This window comes from Balaenoptera acutorostrata, chromosome 1 (assembly GCF_949987535.1).
Source record: "Balaenoptera acutorostrata chromosome 1, mBalAcu1.1, whole genome shotgun sequence".
In the NCBI taxonomy this organism is placed as follows: Eukaryota; Metazoa; Chordata; class Mammalia; order Artiodactyla; family Balaenopteridae; genus Balaenoptera; species Balaenoptera acutorostrata.
The window spans coordinates 115012404-115033255 of record NC_080064.1 but is presented as its reverse complement, the minus strand read 5'-3'; the positions used below and the strand labels follow the sequence as shown (position 1 = coordinate 115033255).

The 20852-nt window shown below is 56.3% G+C and overlaps 1 protein-coding gene across 9 annotated transcripts; it reads right to left on the bottom strand.

Moving 5' to 3' along the window:
• Window positions 1–505: 505 nt before the first annotated feature.
• On the bottom strand, window positions 506–18887 carry BCAN (brevican). 9 transcript variants are annotated; one of them, XM_028163931.2, is made up of 15 exons: window positions 18717–18887; window positions 15085–15181; window positions 14469–14560; window positions 13388–13762; window positions 12914–13088; window positions 12501–12628; window positions 11717–12010; window positions 9508–9741; window positions 8295–8942; window positions 4691–4798; window positions 3181–3339; window positions 2485–2567; window positions 1976–2120; window positions 1311–1501; window positions 506–980 (listed from the first exon to the last, which is right to left on the bottom strand). In XM_028163931.2, exons 3-15 carry the CDS (start codon window positions 14557–14559, stop codon window positions 873–875), a joined length of 2739 nt encoding a protein of 912 aa, XP_028019732.2. In that variant the 5' UTR covers window position 14560; window positions 15085–15181; window positions 18717–18887; the 3' UTR covers window positions 506–872. The 9 variants fall into 9 exon arrangements, 8 of the variants coding, with proteins under 8 accessions (XP_028019732.2, XP_007171908.2, XP_028019733.2 ...); XM_007171846.3 differs by having other exon boundaries at window positions 15110–15181; XM_028163932.2 differs by having other exon boundaries at window positions 18721–18887.
• Window positions 18888–20852: the final 1965 nt, after the last annotated feature.

Sequence of the window (20852 nt, the reverse complement as noted above, 5' to 3'; positions counted from 1 at the left end):
TGCAGCCGGGCTGGGGGGGGGGGGGTCTCTCCGCTGCCCTTGTTTCCTTGTTCCTGCATCTCTGCTTCTTCTGCTGAAAGTAAGCCTTCTTGAAGCCTAACCCTCTGGGTTCCCTTCACCCTCACACCCCCTGGGAGAATCCCCCTCTGGAACCTCGGAATGGGGACACCAAAGCACCCACCTCTCTGCCTTCCTCTCTGGGCCCTCAGCCCCTCTTCCTCCCCAGACTGAACTTCTCCAGGTCTGCTTGACTGGACACTCTGGGCACTCTAGCTTCTTCCAAATATCCTTACGCTGTTCCCCAACCCCCGTGGGCTTATTCATTCCATAAATACTTACTGGGCAGCTATTCTGTGCAGGCACTCTTATATCAGGCACTGACATCTTGAGGACTTCTCTGACCTTCAGAAACTAATAAACACAGAAGGTCTATTTATCCTGTGAGGCCCGGCCCAACTCCACTTTTCTCTCTCACACACACAGAGGCATCAAACTTGTTTGGGCTCAAATGCAGCTTTATTTCCTGCTGGTTTTACAGGTACTCCATCCTGCGAACCCATTCTCTTGGAAAACCGAGAATGAGTGGGCACAGTGCCCCCCAGGGGAATGGAGAGGACAGGATGGCTGGCAAGGAGAGGGCAGTTGAGGCACTTAGGGACCTACTCAAGGCCCTGAGGGAAAAACCTGATGCCCAGGATAGGGGTGAGAGAGCCTAAGGCAGGGCTGGAGCTACCCAGGTATATCACAGAAGCCCCTCAGGCACTATCACCTGGACTTCAGCTCCACCCCTCTCGTTGTCACTCCCTGTGATGGGAAAAGCATGGGTTCGAGGGAGGGTTGGGGGCAGAGGGCAGTGTTGGCGGCCTTGACCCTTAGGGACCTGGAGCTGGATTGGGAGGGGGGGTCAACCGTGCCTTCCAGCTCCCCAGGAGCCTCCTCTGACGTCCTTCTGGGGTTTTTATTGGGCGCAGAGCTCGAGCCTGGGAAAGACACACACACTCACCCTCCACCCTTGGGCTCCTCCTCCTTCTCTGTCTTCTCAGAGCCTGCCCTCTGGTGTTCTTGCTCCTTGACCTCTGACCTCATCAAAACACTTTCCCTGGCTCAGCCCTTAAGAGCCCAGAGTGTGGCTGCATATTCTCAGACAGCAGCACTGAAGGGGACCCCGGAGCATTCAGCCCACCTCCTCTTTGCCCCAGAGAGGGGTAGTGATAACTCCAAGATCACACAGCCAGTGATGGACAGAGCTAGGACTGGATCCCAGGGTTGTGTTGGCTAGTGCCCCCCACCTGCCTCCTCCTGGCACTCACAGGCCTGCGGGGCACACAGGAGATCTGGGGGGGCTCCCAGCGACCATTCTCCTGGCAGCGGATCAGTGGTAGGTTGCGCTGGGCCAGCCCCTCCCGGCACCGGTAACGAAGCACTGTGTCTACTTCATAGCGCAGCCGTGGACGGCCAAATACTCGAGCCAGGGGCAGCTCTGGTGGGGGGCCACAGGACACTGCAGGGGGGACACAGTCAGGAACTGGGAGCCGGGCTCTGGGGGTAACAGTTCCCAGAATTGGGATGAAGGAGGAGAGGAGTAGGCCATAACCTGACACACAAAAAGAGTAGGGGTTCCAGGGACTTCCCTGGTGGCGCAGTGGTTGGGACTCTGAGCTCCCAATGCAGGGGGCCCAGGTTCGATCCCTGGTCAGGGAACTAGATCCCTCATGCATGCTGCAACTAAGAGATCGCATGCCACAACTAAGGAGCCCACCGGCCGCAACTAAGACCCGGTGCGACCAAATAAATAAATAAATAAATAATGAAGAGTAGGGGTTCCAAATGGACCCGTCTAATTTGTTATCCCGCCCATGCCCACGGCCTGGGACACATTTCTGATTTCTCTGTGTAGCTCTGCACCCTCCTCTGCATACACATCAGTTCCAGGGTTCTCTAGCCCCCACCCCTCCTCCCCCTCGCCTGCCCTCACCCAGCCCCATCTTGCAGGTGTAGGACAGGTGGTAGTTGCAGGGCACATCACTCCATTGTCCCTGATCGTGCCACACCATAACCACGCAGTTCTCTCCGGACAGGAAGTAGCTGTCTGGCTGCCCAGGGTTCCAGTTCTCATAGAGCTGGGAGGGTGGGGGGAGGATGGAGGAGGTGGTGAGGAGCTCCAGCCCCAGGAGCACTGGGAGGAATGGACCTGGAGGACCTGAGGAGAAGGAGGTGGGGGAGGGGCACCAGGAGAGGGAAGGCTAGAGGGATGGGGAGTAGGGGACCCAGAAGGAGAAAGAAGATGTCAGGGGCTTTGGGGGGAAGGATAATGGGAACCAGAAGAGAAGAGAAGGGGACACAAGGAATGAAGGAGGGCCAGGAAGAGGGAAAGGTAAGGGGCCAGTAAAAGGAGAGGGAGGGATGGGGGTTATTGCGGGTAGAGGGCAGAAATGCTTCGAAGAAGCGACCTAGACAGCGTGAGGGATGGCCGGAACCTCTCACCAGGGGGACGCCATCTGACCACAGGAAATCGCCTTCGATGGTCCTGTCATTGAGCCCGATCCACTGGTACTCCCGGTATCGATCTGGGGAAGAACCGCAGGGGAGACGAAGGCGTGCAGTGAGCTTCGCTGCCAGCAGATGGCGGCCATTCCCTGTCATCGGGCTGTCTGTGGGTGCTCGCGGGGGGAAGTCCTTCCCGCAACCCCAAATCCGCGCTTCCCGGTATCCTTATCCCTCCAACCTCTGCACAAGGGCGGGATGGAAGGCAGGGGCGTGGTGGGTGAGGGAAGAAGAAAAATATCACCAGGGCTAGAAAAGGGAAACTCTGGGAAAAGTAAAAACTTTCAGCAAGGTCAGAGTCGGGGAGAGTAGACGGAGGCAGGAGAGCCAGGGAGGTGGGGAGCGACTAAAGATAAGCCCCCAAGCAACCGCCAGGCTGATGCAGGTGTATTTCCTGAGCGAATCTCAGCCCTCCCCTGCCTGAAGCCCCACTACCCACGTGTGGAGTGGGAAGGAGGGAAGGAGGAAGGAAAAGTGAATGAATGAATGAATGAGGTAAACCAAGTAATGAGTACCTGAATTAATGTATAAGGGAGTTAATTAACACACTCATTAATTGATTGGTTGATGAGTGAGTGAATGTGTGAGTGAGAGAACAGGTGACGAGGGTCGCCTCCCGCCCTGGCCCCAGCCCACTGTTGATGAAGTCCTGTTCCTCCGGCGTGCTGATGCTGGCCAGGTGCGCGCCGTACATCCGGCACTTGTTCTCCGCCTCCTCCCAGCTCCTTCGTGTAGAAAAGTGCTTGTAGCAGGCGCCCTGGAAGGCGTCCCAGCCGGGGCTGCAGAAGCGGAGGCCTAGGACACAGAAGGGCAGGCAGCTTAGGCGGAAGGACCCCGAAACTCTGAGAGGCTGGGTCCCCAGACAGGGACTGGGCTCCTCCCACCACCTCAGACTGAGGGGGCGGGACTAAGTGTAGGAGGGCGGTGCCAAAGAGAGAGTAGAGATGGAGCGGCTAGGAGCTGGAGGGGCCCTGGTTGGAGGGGGGCCTTGATGCCTTCCTTCTCTTGAGCGACAGAGACCAGGGTGAGGCTGGAGTTCCGGCCTGGGTCTCTGCAATCCTCCATCCTAAAGAAGAGCTGAACCCTCCTCTCTTCCCAGGAGAACGGAAACTGACAAGTACTGACTGCCTGCCAAATTCCAGGAGCATAGACTCCCTGAGAGAGTCATTTTTGATTCCACTTAACAGATGAGTAAATTGAGGGGAGGGCTCAGGGAAGTTATGTGATTTGTCTAAAATGGGGATTCTTGGGCTTCCCTGGTGTCACAGTGGTTGAGAATCTGCCTGCCAATGCAGGGGACACGGGTTCGAGCCCTGGTCTGGGAAGATCCCACATGCCGCGGAGTAACTAGGCCCGTGAGCCACAATTACTGAGCCGGCACGTCTGGAGCCTGTGCTCCGCAACAAGAGAGGCCGCGATAATGAGAGGTCCGTGCACCGTTATGAAGAGTGGCCCCCACTTGCCACAACTAGAGAAAGCCCTCGCACAGAAACGAAGACCCAACACAGCCATAAATAAATAAATAATTTTTTTTAAAGGCCCGAATTCCTGATGGCTTTCAGGGGAAGGCTTTTTTTTTTTTTTTTTTTTTTCCTTTTGGGTTTTATTTATTTATTTATGGCTGTGTTGGGTCTTCGTTTCTGCGCGAGGGCTTTCTCCAGCTGTGGCAAGCGGGGGCCACTCTTCATCGCGGTGCGCGGGCCTCTCACTGCCGCGGCCTCTCTTGTTGCGGAGCACAGGCTCCAGACGCGCAGGCTCAGTAGTTGTGGCTCACGGGCCCAGTTGCTTCACGGCATGTGGGATCCTCCCAGACCAGGGCTCGAACCCGTGTCCCCAGCATTGGCAGGCAGATGCTCTGCCACTGCGCCACCAGGGAAGCCCCAATAAATAATTTTTAAAAAAATAAAAATAAAATAAAATGGGGATTCTTCTCCCACGCTTCCACTGCAGGAGGCCCAGGTTCAATCCCTGGTCAGGGAACTAAGATCCTGCAACCTGCGCCGGTGCATTCAACAACAACAACAAATGGAGATTCATTAATGGCAAGGCCAAAACCAGTGCCCCGCCCCACCCCCCTGGAACTAGCACGTTGTGGCAGGGTCTAGGCTTCAGCTCTCCCCCCACCGCAGCCCCTCAGCACACTCACCAACATCGCACAGGTCCCCCCCATAGCCAGGCAAACATAGGCAGCGGACCCCCTCCTCCTCCTCCAAGCACGTCCCACCATTGTGGCAGGGGCTGCGGACACAGTAACCTGAGAGGGAGAGAGGAGTGAGGTGGGGGGCAGGGGAGCACACCTCTGCAGCACAGGGTTCAGGGGTCCCAGCCCTGACCCCCTGGTCCTGGGGGCTATCACAGCACCCTAAATGTTCTCCCTGGAGCCTGCCTCTGGTCACAGCCCAGACCTGAGTTCTGGGTTTTTCCCTCCTCACTGCCCCCCACTTCAGCACTGGCTCAGCCCAGTGCTGGTCATTGTCATGCCCACCAGTGTGGACCACGTCTAACAGGGGCCGAGAGGAGTGTCCAGGAAGGCCTTCAGGGCCTAAGGGGAAGGATACTGGGCTGTCAGTCATGCGTCCTGGACTCTTACCTAGCTCCTGGATCTGCCGGGTAACACTGAGCCAGTCACTTTACCTCTCTAGGCCTAGAGTTTAGTCCCCCACCCCTTGTCATTGTGCCAGGTCCTAGCACAGTTCTGTGTAGTCTAGGTGGGCTGGGTGGAACTGAAGGAGAGGAGAGTCACCATAGCAACAGTGAGGTGTGGCCTGCCATTTACTGCTTCTGGGACCTGATACTGTGGTGGTCTAGGAGGGAGCTAACCATTCCTCCTGCTGTCCACTGGGCAGAGCCAGGCCCAGAAGCTGTTAGTGAAGATCCAATGCACTTCCCTCACTCTATGCCCTACTCCCTCGCCCCCCCTAACCCATCCCAGGAATGGAGCTGCAGCAGCTCCCACTGTCCTGTAGCACTGGCTCGACACACTCTCTCAACATCATCCAACCTCTTTGCCTCCCCTTCTTTTCTCCCAGGACTCTCCCCCCCTTACCAGGCTCCCCTTTTCCCCTCCACTTGGGGCCTCCTGCGGGTTCCCCAGCCTAGAAACCCCTTCAGTCCATTTTGTTCCTTCCTTCTGGCCCCTTCTCCTCCAGGCAGTCTTCTTGGACTAACACACTACTCTGAAGGCCTGCAATCTGTTGTCTAGATCCAGCTCCGTCTGGCTAGGCCATCTGCCTTCTCTTCTGGACTCTCTCTCACGATCTTGGGTGGCTGCCCTTAGACTGGGCCTAGGTGCTGAAGGGGCTGTCAGATTCTACTCCTTTCTGATCCGGATGACCCGGAGATGATGGCCCCACAGACTGACAGAGCAGGTCAGGGTTCTCAGCCCAGCCCTGGGCAGGACCCCTCAGACCAAGCCATCCACTCCTAGCAGCCAAGGCCCATGCCCACAGTGCTTTACTCTGGCCCAAGATCCCACTGCCTGGTGGGGATCAGAGCAGAGGTGGGGGGAGGAGAAGCTGGAGGTGATTCAAAGAATTTTGCTGGGATGACCTAGCTGTTTTGGGTAAAATGAATCAGCTGTTCCAACACCACTCCCCCTGTCAATACCCCTTCTGCCAATAGTTTCTTTCAAGCTGGTACTGCTACCTCCTAGGGCAAAGCAAGGAGGGACAGTGTTTTATTTAACCCTTTAAGGACCAGATCCTTCAGAGCATAGGAGTCCTGAACCCCTTTCCTTTCCTCACACTTTCCTGCTCCTCCCGTGATCCTCTCTGCTCCTCTCTGTCCAACCCCCTAACCCTGGGGGCCAAAGACTCTCAAACTTGGTCCCTGGGGCCATACCCAAGCCATAGGTCCCTCCCCCTGGCTGTGGGCGGCAGAACCTGAACCAGGATGGTGGGGGGCGGGTGTTGGCGGTGAAGGAACTCCTCTTGAGACTTTCTGGTCTTCCACCTGCCCCCTTTTGGATCAACTACTATACACAATCATAAGGTTCTTCCTTCCTTACTGCTGCAATAGCAGGCTGGAGGACCTCTCACTCATCCCCCGGTGGGGTAACTAAGACACCGCAGATACTTCCAATGGTGCTCCTCTCCCACCAAAGCCCCTCCTCACCCCGCAGCGCTGAACTCCAAGGCCAGCTGGGCAGGGAGCCAGTAGTTGAAATGAGTGAGCCTAGGTGTGATGCAGAGCCCCCTAGCCCACCCTGGGCCATCTAGGAGAATGGTCCTGGGACTAGGAGGGTCCCAGCCTTCTCCAGAGATCTCCATTTGGAAGCTCAACCTTCACTAAATAGATAGGGCTTCTTTCTCTCAGACCCCAGAACCTAACTCCCCATTCCCCCTCCCTCCACACTCTCCATCCTCCCCTCCTGATTTGTTTCTTCTCCAGCAATAGGAACTTTGAGATCCTTTGGGTTCAGGAAGGGTGAAATAGTGGGTGAGGGTGGTCATTAGTGCAGGAGTTAGTGGAGGAGGGGGAGGCCATGGGCAGTGGGATGAAAGCGAGATACCATTCCCCTGCTGATATGTGGGGGAGGGGAACAGGGCCTTGGGGCACCTGGATGCCAGGGAATGGCCTCCATGCTAAGAGGGACTTTCTCTGTCAGTCCTCTGTATGTGTGGCTCTAGATGGGAGCCATCAAGATGGATCAGAAATGAATACAAAGGGACACATGTACACACACACACACACACACACACACGCACGCACACACACTCTGGGCTGCAGAGGTTTCTCTCGATCAGGAGTGAGGGACTTCAACTCCCAGCACTCCCGCAGACTGACAGACAAAGACTTCTCTGGGGTAAAGTGTACAGTCAGATTTGGGATCTCAGCAGTCAGGAGGGCGGAGACAGGCCTGAGGAGAGGACAAGGGAACAGCAGGGGCTGTTAGACTGCTAGGACAGGAAAGGGTGCAGGCTGAAGATGGAAAAGGAAGAGGCACAAAGACACACAAAGACCCAGGGGGAGAAAGAGACAGACGGAGAGACACAGAGAGAGAGGTGGCACCAAAAGAACCATCAAAGAGCTACCCAGGACACAACTCCATGGAATGAAAGGGGCAAACAGCTGGGGGTGGAGACAGAGGGTGCCAGAGTTTTGGTTATAAAGCGGTTTAATAGAGATTTATTTCCAAGGCTTGTTTCCATGAAACAGTCGAAAAAAGTACTTCACAGAAGTAGTTGCTTAAGGCTCTGTGGGGATAGGGCTCTCCTAGACCCCAAAGGTTGAGGGGTGGGCATGGGATCCCAGGCTTCCCTGATACCAGTGGGAGGCAGCTGAAGGGAGGTGGCACACAGGAGGGGGAGGGAGCAGTGGAGGATGGGCCTGGGCCTTGAAGGGTGCAAAAGGCAATGAGGGCACCCACTGAACAAGGCATGAGGGTCCTCTGTGGGGCCAGTGAGATGTGCGTCACAGGTAGAGAGCCGAGGGTAGGAAAAAGTTCCAGGTGTTTGGTGGTAGGGCTGGGGGTCACAGTGTGGATTTCAGAAACAGGGATAGGGTCACAGGGTGGGAGTCATGGCATTGGGGGTTACAGGGTGAGGACTCAGAGAGCTGGAATGGAAGTCACAAGGTGGGGTATCCAAGATTGGAAGCCCACAGGTAGAGGTGGGTAGGAGAATGAAGGCAAAGGACAAGAGAGTCTGGGGCAATGGTGGGTTAAAGGACTATAGGTCAGGTGATCCACAGCTGCAGGGGGAGAAAGAGGAGGAGGATAAAGAGGGAGGTTGAGCCTTGGGCAAAGTTACCTGATGAGGGGGCCACGGCCACTCCACCATGGCTGGCACTGTCAGTGGGCAGCACCGGCTGGGCATGCACTGAAGTCCCTGCTGGGACAGTTCTTCCAGAATTCTCTTCAGAAGGGGTCTCCAGATCCCTGGTACCCTCAGGGACCCGTGTGGCTGGAAGCAGGGAAGGGGCATCCTCGGAGCTCCCTGTCTCCTCACTCTCTCCTCGAGGGACCCCAGACAGCTCAGGACCCCCAGTCTCCTCCCCTCTCTCTCTTGCCCCAACCGGAGTGGAAGGTGATGGGGATGCCAGGTTCCCCTCCCTGGGAGTGGGCAGGGTCTCAGTGGGTGGTCCAAGGACCGTTGGAGGCCTTGGAGCCTCTGGCTCTCCGTAGGGAGGTGGTGATGCATCAGGCTGCAGGACTGCCCTCACTGGTGGGGATGCCTGGGAGAGTGACTCCTCTGGAGCCAGCTCAGTGGGGAGAGGGGCCTCTGGGTCCAAGCTGCTGAGCTCACTGGGCCAGGCCCACAGGGCCTCGTCCTCCACCTCCTCCTCTTCGTCTTCCTCTTCTTTCTCTTCTTCGTCCTGGTATTTCTCTTCTTCCTCCAACACCTTGCCTTCCTCTTCTGAGGACCCCAGGGGAGGTACAATGGATTGGGTTTCAAATTCTAGGCAAAGCACAGATGATTCAGCACCAGGGACAGCACCCACCAGAGGACAGGAAGAAGGAAGGGGAAGGGGAGAAAGGCGGGGCTGGGGAGGATGAGCCCTCGGGGCGGAGGGAAGAGCCTGCCCTGGGGAGGAATCGCCTTTGCTCCACACCAGAAGAGTTTCAACTGGAGCTGCAATAGTGAGGCAACACTTGAGGAGGCTCTATGAGCTGTCATTAGCCCAGGAAAACCTGGTGGTTGCATCTCCCTCTCCCAGTCTGTTAAAATTCTCTGTTTATTTTGGGTAGGTGAGGGGGAGGAGAGACCAAAGAAAGGAGATCCCTCCTTCCCAGAGGGCAGCTCCTTAGTCCAAGCATCTCCAGACCCAGCTATTTGGGAGTGGGATTTGCTGGAAAGGCAAAGGTTGGGAGAGGAACAGGAGAGGCGCCTTGCACAACCGTGCTGCTGAGAGAGGACAGGGCAGAATCACGGCAGCGACAACCCCGGCCTCAACCTGGGCTTGCCCCTTCTGCCCCAACTTCTCCCAGGTGCGGACATCCCCAGGGTAAGAGATTTGAGTTACCTAGGAGGGTCCTAGGGGCCTCTGCTGGGTCTTCTGGAGTGGAGCTTCCACCTGCTCCATCCTCCATAATGGGAATGGAGTAGATGGCTCCCCGGGACTCGCTCTCCACAGCTTCCTGAGGCAGCTGCAGTTCCTCCAGGGTCTCCGTCACTGTGACAATGGCTTCCAGTGCATCAGAGGCCAGGTCAGAGGCTGGGTTGGAGGCCTCAGGGATGGCAGAGGGCTGGGCAGAGTCTGTGGCAGGAGGAAAGTGTCAAGGGGAGGTTAAAGCGGTGGCTCTGCCCTCACAGGCCTGCATGTGAGGGTTCTGGGTTAGACTCAGAGACCATGGAATTCTCTTAATTCTCTCTCATCTTCCCTATGGAGCACCCATGGGGCCCAGGGAGCACCCCGGGGCTTCATCACTCATTCCTCAAGCATTAATCAAGTGCCCGCTATGTGTCATGCCGAGCTTTCTCCTGGGCACTGAGGATACAGTGCAGAGCAAAACAGCAAGCTTCCTGCCCTCAAGGGAATTCATATTCTAGATACAGAGAAACAAATAAACATATAATGTTACCATGTAAAGAACAATTAAATTTAGTAAGGAGATGGGAAGTACCACTTTAGACAGAATGGTAAAGGAAGGCTCAGGAGAGAGGTCATCCCTTGAGTAAGGAGATGGAGGCAGAAGGATGGACAGAATGGCCTCAGCACCTTGGGACCCTGGGTTTAGGGTAAGGTGTGAGGGATCCCAGTCATCCTAAGACTCTAGAAATGGAAGGGGACAGGCTGCCATCACCACAGGAGAGCTGAAGGGTAGAGTACAGGAAGGACATTCAACCATCACCACCTGATGATCTCGGTGTTGGGGCAAAAGGGCAAGTGGCCACCCCATCCTTCCAGGATCTGCTCTCTTCAAATAACCAGAGTTTTAGAATGAATTACCTTGTCCCGGGGGAAGGGAACCAAGAGCAGAAGGCCAGTGAAGCAAAGGTGGAATTGGGCTAAGAAAAGCCCTGAGGGCCATCTGTGTTCAGCCAGACAAGACAGGACAGCACATCCTGCCTTCGTCACCTGCTTCAGTGAGCCTTGCTCATACCAGACAAGCAAACCTGTGCCCTTGCCTGCCTCTGCCCTCCACCTGCTCCCAAGCATAGTCATCCTCTTCCTTCCCCTCTTCTCCCGATTCAGTTCCTCCTTCAATTTCTTTCCAGAACAGTGCTTGGGACATAATTATAATCAGTGCTAGAAGTGTTAGCTACTATTATTATAATTATTATCATCATCACCATTATCTGTGTTCAAGTAAGTCTTTCCAGATGGACCTGTCTTCCTGTGGACTTCCCTTCCCCATCCCTCCCAGCCTCAGGCCAAAGGCATCTGGAGATCTGTCCCAGGCGAAGTAATGCTTTTCTCTCAGTCTTTCCTTGTGCTGGGGGTGAAGCATTTCATCTTTGGTCAGACTGGGGGCTCCCGTGGCAGAAACTGTGTCTTCCTCCTTCAGACTAAGGGCTCCTAGAAGGCTGTGTCTTCTCTTTCCAATTCTGCCTCCAGCCCTTGTACCAGTACTGCAGGCTCACAGTTGGGGCAGGGACTCCAATACTCCATGGCAATGCCTCCCTGATTGTCAGTCATCCTTGGCCTGGGTCCTGTGCCTCTGGGGGTCGCAGGCACTGCCTCCCCTCCAGCTCCCAATGTAAGATGTGGGCAGGAAGCCATCTCTACACCCAGCTGTCTTTAAGGACCTGCTCCCTGTGCGGGGAATTATGTCTGTCCCTCAATATTTGGTGGTAAAAATCTGTTACCTTCAAGCTGAAGGTTCTGGAAACCCCTCTGAAGCGTATTTGGTTAACTGGAGCAGATCATTCATTGGATTCAGAGGATGTCAGTCATCTCTGATCTGCTCATGAGCTGACCAGAGATGGAGACATATTTGGCAGCCCAATAAGGGAGAGGCAGCTTTGCAACAGGAAGAGACAAGGCAGGGACTACTGGTGTGGAGGCAGGTGAGGAGATGCAGCGAGGTGAGCCCTCCCTGAGGCCACACAGACCAAGTCAGAGGGCACAACCAGAATTAGAACCTAAGTGACAAGCTGAGCACCACCCAAAGCTCCTTGAGGCAAATGGCAAAGACCCAAGAGAAACTGGTCGGGGCTGGGGTAAGAGCGTAGGCCTCGACTCTGTCTCCCTGAGGTTGGTCTCAGCCTCTGCAGGGAGGCGGGCTCACCTCGGAAGCAGTAGACATTGAAGCGGCTGTGCTTGTTGGGGAAGCCGGTCTGGTTGGGGAAGAGGAAGAGAGTCTTGACACCAGGGAGGCCCCCACCACAGCGCTGGCTGGGTGTGACGATGGGGTAGCGCACACTGCCATCAGCCAGCCAGCCTGGGCTGCAGCGGTCCAGGCCACCATCCCAGGCTGCATACAGCTGGCCCGTGGTTGCAATCTTAGCACCCCGCTCCTGGCAGTACGCCCGTGCCTCCTCCAATGTCAGCTTGTCTGGAGGGGCCCCCAGGAACAGCTCTCCTGGGGAGGAAGAAGAGGCTGGGTTACCAGGAAGGGAGCTCCTTCCACCCTGGGCTCCCACAGAGACTCTGGGCAAGCTTCTCTGGGCCTCAGTCTCCTCATCTGCGACATGCAGTCCATCACACTACTTTATAGGATCGAAGTCTTGATAGAACCTTAGGATGGATAATACTGCTCGAGGGAACCTGGCCCAACTTCCTAATTCTGCCAAGAAGGAAACTGAGGCTCAGAGATACTAAAACGTAGAGAGATGCACAGCAGGTAACAGCAGAGTCAAACTCAGTCTCCTACCACCTGTCTGAGGCTTTGGCCATGAACTTGTCTATATGACAGTGTTTGGAGGGAGGGACACTGACTGTTTCCTTACCACTGGCTGCCCACTTAAATATAGGATGATAAAGGATGATAAGATCCAGCAGAGGCCCAGGAGGACCTATGGGCAGCACTGGAGAGGGGGCTCTTCCCCTGGGAACTCCCTACCCCCAATCACCGTTTAGTTCTTCAGCATAACAGTAGACATCATAGAGGTCATCCGGGTCCACCACTCCATAGTTCCGGACCCCAGGGAAGCCATCCATGTCTCCATAACAGGCCTCTCGCGGAGTCTGGATGGGATACCTGGGGAAGGGGTACAAATGCCTTCACCAGGGAGCCATCCCATGGTGACCCTCCTGAATCACACTGCTTTTCAGTGCAGCCAGTTGTCCTCCTAGCTCTGCAGAAATGCACACCTCCCACCAGGGCGGGGTCCTAACCCACCCTCCAAAGACCAGCTTCATCTGCCAGAGGCAGGGAGACCTATATGGCCAGCCTGAGGCAGCAGTGGGCAGCCCCTGGCAGAACCAGAGGCCACAGCCCTCCTCAGAAACAGCTAGAAACTCCTGAGCCCCAGCCCCAGCCCACCTCACGGTCTGGTCGGACAACCAGCCAGCATCACACTGTTCATAGCCCCCAAGATAGGCGGCATAGAGCTGCTCCGGAGTGGCGATTCGGGCTCCGATGCGGGCACAGGCCTCCTGGGCCCCAGCGAAGGAGAAAGCATAGCGGGCAGAGCCCTCCCGGTAGAGAAAGACGACCCCTGAGGGGCAGAGAGGATCCTGAGGCAGGATCACCCAGCACACTGACTTTCCCTTCCCCTCCTTGTCAATCCCCTGTATACAAAGGGTAAAGTCCAAATTGCGCCCACTCTACAGCATGAGGGGCTTCAGTTAGACTGTGGGTAGAACTTCCTCCACCTGAAGAGAGAAAGGAGGTAACAGAGGCCTGTAGCTACGCACTCCTTTTCCAACTCAGTCTGTGCCTTCTAGGTGTTTGCTTCCGCTTCAGACTGTGGGTTCCCCTCCCTCTCTCCGGGAACCTCCATCTCTGCCCTCTCACCTTTGACCTTGACCTCCACGGCGTCGCTGCTGTCGTCGATGCCGTGCTGGACCTCGCAGCGGTAGATACCCGAGTCGTTGGGCCGCAGCTCGCTCAGCACCAGGGAGACATCGGTGAGTGACGCCGGGTAGGCAGGCAATGCCACGCGGAACCGGTAGGCCTCGCTCACCTTGACGCGTAGCCCCCGCGCCACTAGCACCTCGGCCTCCCGGCCGCCGGACAGGAAGGTCCACTTGACCCGGGGGGAGCCCTGCGCGGCTCGGCGGCTTGGCGGCGGCCGCAGGTAGTGAACGTGGCACGGGATGGTGAGGGCGCCGCCCAGCACGCCCTGCAGCGGCGCGTCACCCGCTATGCGCACGCGGAAAGCCCGATCCTCTGTGGGCGGGCGGGGCCGGCTGGAACTTGGTGCTGTGGATCTGCCACGACCCGCCCCAGGGTTTCCAAGCCCCGCCCCAGGATCCCGACGCCCCGCCTTAGGATTCCCGGGCCTCGCCCGGGGGTTTTCGTAACCCCGCCCCCAGGAACCTGGGCTCGGGCCCGCTGAGTCCTGCAAACCCACCTCTAGGTCCCCCAGGCCCACCCCTCACGGTCTACAGACCGGTCCACAAAGTCTCCCAGTCAAATTCACCTCCAGAGTCTCCCAGTACCACCCCAGGATTCCTGGCCCCCACCCCAGGGTCTTCTAACCTCACCCCCTGGGTCCTGCAGCCTTGTCCTCAAAGTTTCCCAGTCTGTTCCCTTCGGTCACTTTCACGATTTCTCCCAATTCCACCTCTGTTCTGCCTCCCAGACCCATTCATCGTGCCCCAAGGGTCTCCCATCCTCCACCCTGGAGACTGGCAGCCATGCACCTAGTGTCCCTTCCCAGCCCTACTCCCAAGATTCCGCCACCCTACCAGCGGCCCACAAATCATCCCTTATTTTCAAGTGTCCCTGCCCTGATCCTCCCCCACAGTGCTCCCAATTCTGTCTCCTCCCTGGGTCCCTCAAGGCTGACAGAGGTTGGTTAGGGCTGAACAAGAGGCTCCTTCCTACCACAGGGGAGATGCAGGAGACAGTGACCCTGAATGGGGTTGCTTACCTGAGCTGTCTCCTTCCAGAGCATCAGCTAAGGCCGCAGGGACACAGGCCAGAGCCAGGGTTGCCAGCAGGGGCAGAGATGGTAGGGCCATGCTGCAGGATGAGGGAGGGAATGGAGGAGGAAAGATGGGGTTAGACCTCTGGATGGACTTCTGACTCCCTACCACGTCCACATGGGTCACACATATCCTGACTCCAGAAGCCCACTGCCCCCACCTCACTATTAATTAACACTGCTTCTGTCTCCCCCCAAGGGATTCTTATTTATTTATTTATGTTTGGCTGCATTGGGTCTTCGTTGCTGCGTGTGGGCTTTCTCTAGTCGTGGCGAGCGGGGGCTACTCTTGGTTGCAGTGCGCGGGCTTCTCATTGCAGTGGCTTCTCTTGTGGAGCACAGCCTCTAGAGCGCAGGCTCAGTAGTTGTGGCGCACAGGCTTAGTTGTTCCGCAGCATGTGGGATCTTCCCGGACCAGGGCTCGAACCCGTGTCCCCTGCACTGGCAGGAGGATTCTTAACCACTGCGCCACCAGGGAAGTCCCCCCACCAAGGGATTCTTATTCAGAACTGAGACCTGGGTCCTCGTCAACTCACTGTGTGACTTAAGGCAAGTTCCTTACCCTCTTTAAGCCTTTGTTTTCTTACTTGTAAAGGAGCACCATTACTACCACCTCACAGGTTGTCATGAGGCTATGGGCTTTGAGAGTGCTTTTTATCCTAAAACAAAACAAAACAAAAACAAAAAACAAGCAAACAAAAAAACCTGTACAAATGTATAGCACCTGCACACAGTAAGAGCTCAATAAATGCTTACAGCATATAGCATGAATTGTGGGTGCTATTATGCTTGAGTCTCCTCTGCCCCTCCCAGTATCGGACTTCTTTGAACCTTCCTCCTCCCAAACTTTCCTTCCTGTCCCTTCCTCCCTGAGTACCATACCCACCTAGCCTCCTCTGGGAAGGCTTTCTAGACTAAACCCAGGCAATGAACAACATCTCTCCAGCCCAACCCCTCATTGAACTCCCCCCACTGCACCATTACTTATAAGGAAACTCTTCTCTTTACCCCCCAGCATCCTCCACCCCCTCATCCTTGGCTGCCTTCTCCCTCCTTCCTCCCAGCCTTTCCTTTCTGCCTGGCACGGGCTTTCCCACAGGATCTCCTGGCTCAGAAACCAGCTGGGACAAAGCCCCTGTCTCTGCCAGTCTGGCCTCCATCCAGCCTCTCCCTCCGCCCACCCCAGCCCCAGGCTGGGGGGTGGGCTAAGGGGGGTGTGTGAGAATAAATGAAAGGGACCATTTCCCTCCTGCCCTTGGCTATCAGAAGCTCTGAGAGCTTGAACTATTCTTCTGAAGATCTCAAAGCTCTTACACTCTCATAATGGAGGGATGGGGGTGGGACATTGAGAAATGGGCCCAGAGAGGGATTGAACCTGAGTCCCCAGTGAAACCAAGTCAGGCACCAGGCCAGTATGCCCTCAGGAAGGAAGGCTGCAGAGCCAACGTCATCTTTAATGGTTGGCTTAGACTCAAAAGAGCATGGAGAGCCAAGGCTGCCATGGAATAGGCCAATGGTACAGCAAGAGAGATGAAGGTTAGACTGCAGGCAAGGCTTCCTAGACATCAGGCTTATTCCTACTGTCTACTCATTCCCACTTCAGGCCCATTGTTCCACTTCCATCTTCCCTGACCACTCAGGCTCTGCCTTTGTACATGTCCGCCCTTTTCTGAGCCTGAGCTGATAGGAAATTTCCCTCTTCTCCCAGATCCTCTGAAGGATCCCAGATCCTCCTAAGGATGCCTCCCCACCACGGTAACATCCATTTCCCCCATTGTGGCTGGGCATCATTCCCTCAAGGTCAGAGGTGGGGGAGGAATGGCAGAAGCCAGATGCCCAGGGCCTCTCTTCGACCTTTGAGAGGGAGGGGGTTCTTGATGGGGCCCAATCAGAGGGTGTGAGACCAACTCTTGGCATGGGGGCACTTGAGAGGACTGCTTTCTGGGGTTGGAGTGGGGACCATTTGGCATGAACAGCCAGTGCCTGCCGAGTGCTTGGGAGACTGTTTGCCATGCATTTGAGCTGTGCCAGGTCCTAAGCCAGACCCCTTTCTGGCGCCTTCCCTCCCCTCGCCCTGGGCTGAATCTGGAGCTACTCACAGCTCTCTGATGGGCGGCCCAGAAACCCATATAGTTGGAGCCACTCTGTGACCAACACCCTGGACCCTGCCTTTCACCTCTGTTATGTAAGTGGGGGAATGAAAGGAGAAAGTCTGAGTCTGATGAGGACCTGGATGCCCTGAATCATAGAGGGTATCCCACCCTCACCTCCTAGATTTGGAGTCACTGACCGGAGGGGCCAAGAGAGTGGGCCTGATTGTGTGGTTCTCACAGTCAGAGAGTTCTGCACACCTCCCAACCCCACACCAATCACACCAAGCTTGGGCCTCAGCCCCTTCCTGGTATAGCTAGGAGTCCTGAGAAAACTCAGGCATCCCCTCCTCTGGTACCAGACTCAGACTCAAGGATCCAAGCCTTGGTCTCCATAGCACACACCCACCCACCTCCACTCCATCTTCTCATCCTCCAGAGCAGGACACACCACTTCATCTCTATCCTCAAGAGCTCAGCAGTCTTCCTGTCCCTTTCCCTGATGCCACACCATCCCTCTGCTACAGCCTCTGGATTTCTCCCCTTGTCTTGAGTTTCCCCAGCTGTTCAGGAAACTTCCCTCTTGTTACATTATCATTCCTGTCTGACCATGGGTGTCTATCCCCTCACAGGCTTCAAAAACCCAGTGCACAGAGAATCAAGACCAAGCTGTGTGTGTGTGTGTGTGTGTGTGCACGCATGCATGCATGTGTGTACATGCACGCATGCATGTGCGTGCACTTATGCACACATGCCCAATGCCCACCATCTTTATGCTGAATGCCCACCAGCTGGCAGTTCAAGGTCGGCCCCATGGGAACTGAGCTCCAGCACTCAGCAGGGTGAGCAGGGATGCACAAGAGGCCAGAGCTTCAGTCACAGCAGGAGGGAAGCTTTCAGCTATCCCCTTAGTGGCTGTGTGAGGGGCAACAGGAACCTACACAATATCAGTGAGGCCTTAGCAGGGCCTGCAGGAGTAATTGCGGTAACCATATAAATAGTCCTATTTATTGGAAGCACAACTAACAATATGATTAGCAACATCGCCAGCTGAGCTATTGTAACTCCTCCTAGTATAAAATCTGACATGTGGATGATGCTGTTATCAACAGCAAAGTTAGCCATGACAACACAGGCACTGGTAATACTGGGAGTGGATCTATGGGTTAGGTCATTGTCCCTTGATCTCACTGGTATTATCTGGAATAGAAGTAATGCAGATATGAATGGTGCTAACAAAACTGATGGCAAATCTTGGTCCTGTTAGAACCAAGTGGGCAGAGCTATTCTGATAGGAAGGGGATATGGAAGTACCTGGGGGGAGGGGGGTTCCCGGCCCAACAGCAGGGCTAGGAAGGAAAGCAGGAGTGGTAACTGGAATTCCAGCTGACAGTTCCTGACCATCTACCTGAGCCAGGCCTCTTACTAAATGCTTCCCATGTACAACCTCAAGTTTGAGAAAAATACTGATTAGGCATTACATCGATGAGGAATCCGAGGTTCAGGGAGGTGAACTAACTTGCCCAAGGTCACACAGCAAGTAAGTGGCAGAGTTGGGATTCCAGCTCCAGTCGGCGCCGGGACCACCCACAACAGCGGCTCCTGTTTGCTGTCCTGCGGGCTCCGGGCAGGTACCCCTAGGGTGGCCGGCCGCGGCTCCTCCCGCGGTGCTGCCTGCACGGTGGGTACAGAGTCGGGGGCTGACTCGAACCGCCGCCGCCCTGCCCAGGACAAGGTCGGAAATCTCGGGTGGTGGTGCTGGGTCTGGAGCCCGCAGCAGGGAAGACGCAAGGACCCAGAGGGGCGTTCCCATTAGCCCGCGGACTCAAGGGGGCTGCGGGTCAGGCTGCAAACAGCAATGGGGGTGCCAGCGGCAGAGCTGGGAGGCAGAGCTGGAGATGGCAGGACGGCAGCAGGGGCCGTAGGCGCTCCGGGCTGGCCGACAGCGGACCTCGCCGAGGTGTCAGGGGTCGGCGGGTTGCGTGCGCCGGAGCCACGCGAGGCAAGGCCTGAGGGGTCGGGGGTGCGGACCACAGGGCAGCCGGGGGTCGCTCCCTTCTCTCTCCCTCCCAGGTCTGGGCGGCTGGGATGCGGTCGCACTCACCTACCGGCGGGAGGCGGAGGACCGGGGTGGGGGTGCGGCACCGCGAAGTTTGCTGCCTCCTCCGGAGGTCTCCTCCGCGTCCACGGCTCGCTCCCGCAGCTGCAGCCGAGACTGCGGCGGGGACTGCGCGGGCGCGAGCAGAGGCTGGGCCCGCAGGACGCTCGAAAGAGGGCGCCGGGCGGCCGGGCGCCGCACAAAACCCCCTTTCTTTCCCCCCCGCCCCGCCCTTCCTCGAGGCTGCCCCCGCCCTCGGACTGGGAACGCGGGGGGCTCGGGAAGATCACGGGACCCGCTGCCTTCTCTGCGTCGGTTCCCGGCGGCGGCAGCCGCAAGAGCAAGGACGAGAGAAGTAGGACAGCGTCCTGGGGATGAGAAGCTGAAGACTTGGAGTAGGGAGGGAGGGAGGGCTCGCCGAGCTAGAGGATGATGTTGCAGCCGGAGGGATGGGAGTTAGACAGTCGGAAGGACTTCCCGTTGGTCAAGGGGAGAGGAGGAGGGACTCAGACAGTAGGGAAAAGGATGAAGGGAGAATGGGTGGGAGGCTTTGCTCCTGGAGAGACATCACACGCACGTATAAATGGGGGAGGGAGTCTCTTTTATGGAGGCAGGATGAGGTGCAAATGACCTTAGCCACCTCCCTGGAGGAAGCTCTGATTGGGTTTTGTCTTCTTGGTGCTCCCACTCCCTGCACAGAGGAGGAGCTGACTTTGCAGCGGGAGGGATGGAGGTTAGGCAGCAGATTCATGGGTTAAGCAAAGCAGGGAACTCTCTAGACATGGAGGGGGGAATGTGGCACTGTGAACGGTCATTACTGGTCATGCAAACCAATGTGCAAAATGCAGGCGTTGCTGGGAGCCCAGAGGGCCCACTGGCCAGAGCTGTCGCTGATGAATGCACAGCCTGGTGCCAGGGGGTGGGCCTTGAGTGCTGCCCAGCCGCTGGGGACTCCTCAGAGCCCAGAATACCAATGACACCCCCCTCCACAGTTCCAGGGCCTCTGCTTGCCTCTTCTTTCCCAGGCTCTCTTTCCCTCTCCCTCCTCCCTCCTGGGATTCCAGGCAAAGGCCATGGCACAGACTGTGGGCAGGACAGCCAGACTCGTGGATTCTCTCCCCTGGATACCAGTGATGGCATCAAGGATAGCTTGTCAGGGGCTTTGATATACACAATCTCCAACAGCACCTCCGAAATATCCCAAGTAAAGTGGGGTGCCTGCAATGCAAATGCAGCCTCAAGGCAGGTCCATGTCCATCCATCTAGACTCACCCAAGTCCGTCTTGTATGGAAATTTTGGACTGCCCTCTAGTGGATGCCCCAACTGCCCCACTCACCACTGCCAAGGCTTCCACTGCCTGGGCTTCCACTCACAGTGCTGTGAACTTGGTTCCGAAGGACTCGAGACGCTCACACACACACACACAAAAACAAACAACCCTCCCCCCCCAAACAAAAACCCTCCTCCCCAAATCCTTGAGGACCTAAAGGTAGAATTCTGGTCCCTCCGCACAGACCCATCTATTGGAGAGACGGGACAAGAAGACCTGGGGGATGTGGGTGGCAAGGTCCCTCAGTAAGAGACATGCCCCAGGCAGGGATGCAAGACTGAAGGGGACAGAACAAGATGTCTGAGGAGTCTGGGGAGAAAGAGACCTCAGTTTATTCATTTCATTAAACAAATACTAACTGAATGTCTGCTATGGATCAGGCACTATTTTAGGCCTTGGGAATGCTGTCCCACGTTCCTTAGTGGGGGTGAAGGATCTGAGAATGCCTCTGGGGACAGATCTAGGCAACGCCTGGGCAGACCTAGGACCTCCCTTTGCTTTCCTCAGACCTTGCATCCCCGAGCTGAGAGACAGTCTCAGCATCGGCACCTGCATCCAGCCTAACCCCCTCTTAGGCTTGTCTCTACATGGGCTCGATGGGGCTTGAGCCCAGCCAGGCAGAGCCATGCAACTGAGTGGCTGAAATTCAATCCCAGCGGTGGCTCACACGTAACCACAATTCTTGCCTCAGGGAAACCTGGCTGTGACCAGAAAAGACAGAGAAAGTGACTTTCCTCGCCACCTACCCGTGTGAGTAGAAATGTGGGCACACATTTTGGTGCCCTGGAGGAATCCATCCTCCAGCAGCACC

What these genes read in the sequence shown, in the direction of transcription:
- BCAN (XM_028163929.2), bottom strand. An exon ending in CAATGTCTACTGCTTCCGAG is followed by an intron (nt 9,742 to 11,716) that starts GTGAGCCCGCCT and finishes CTCCTGCCACAG; the next exon opens with ACTCTGCCCAGCCCTCTGCC. An exon ending in GGAACAGGACTTCATCAACA is followed by an intron (nt 2,568 to 3,180) that starts GTGGGCTGGGGC and finishes GTTCTTCCCCAG; the next exon opens with ATCGATACCGGGAGTACCAG.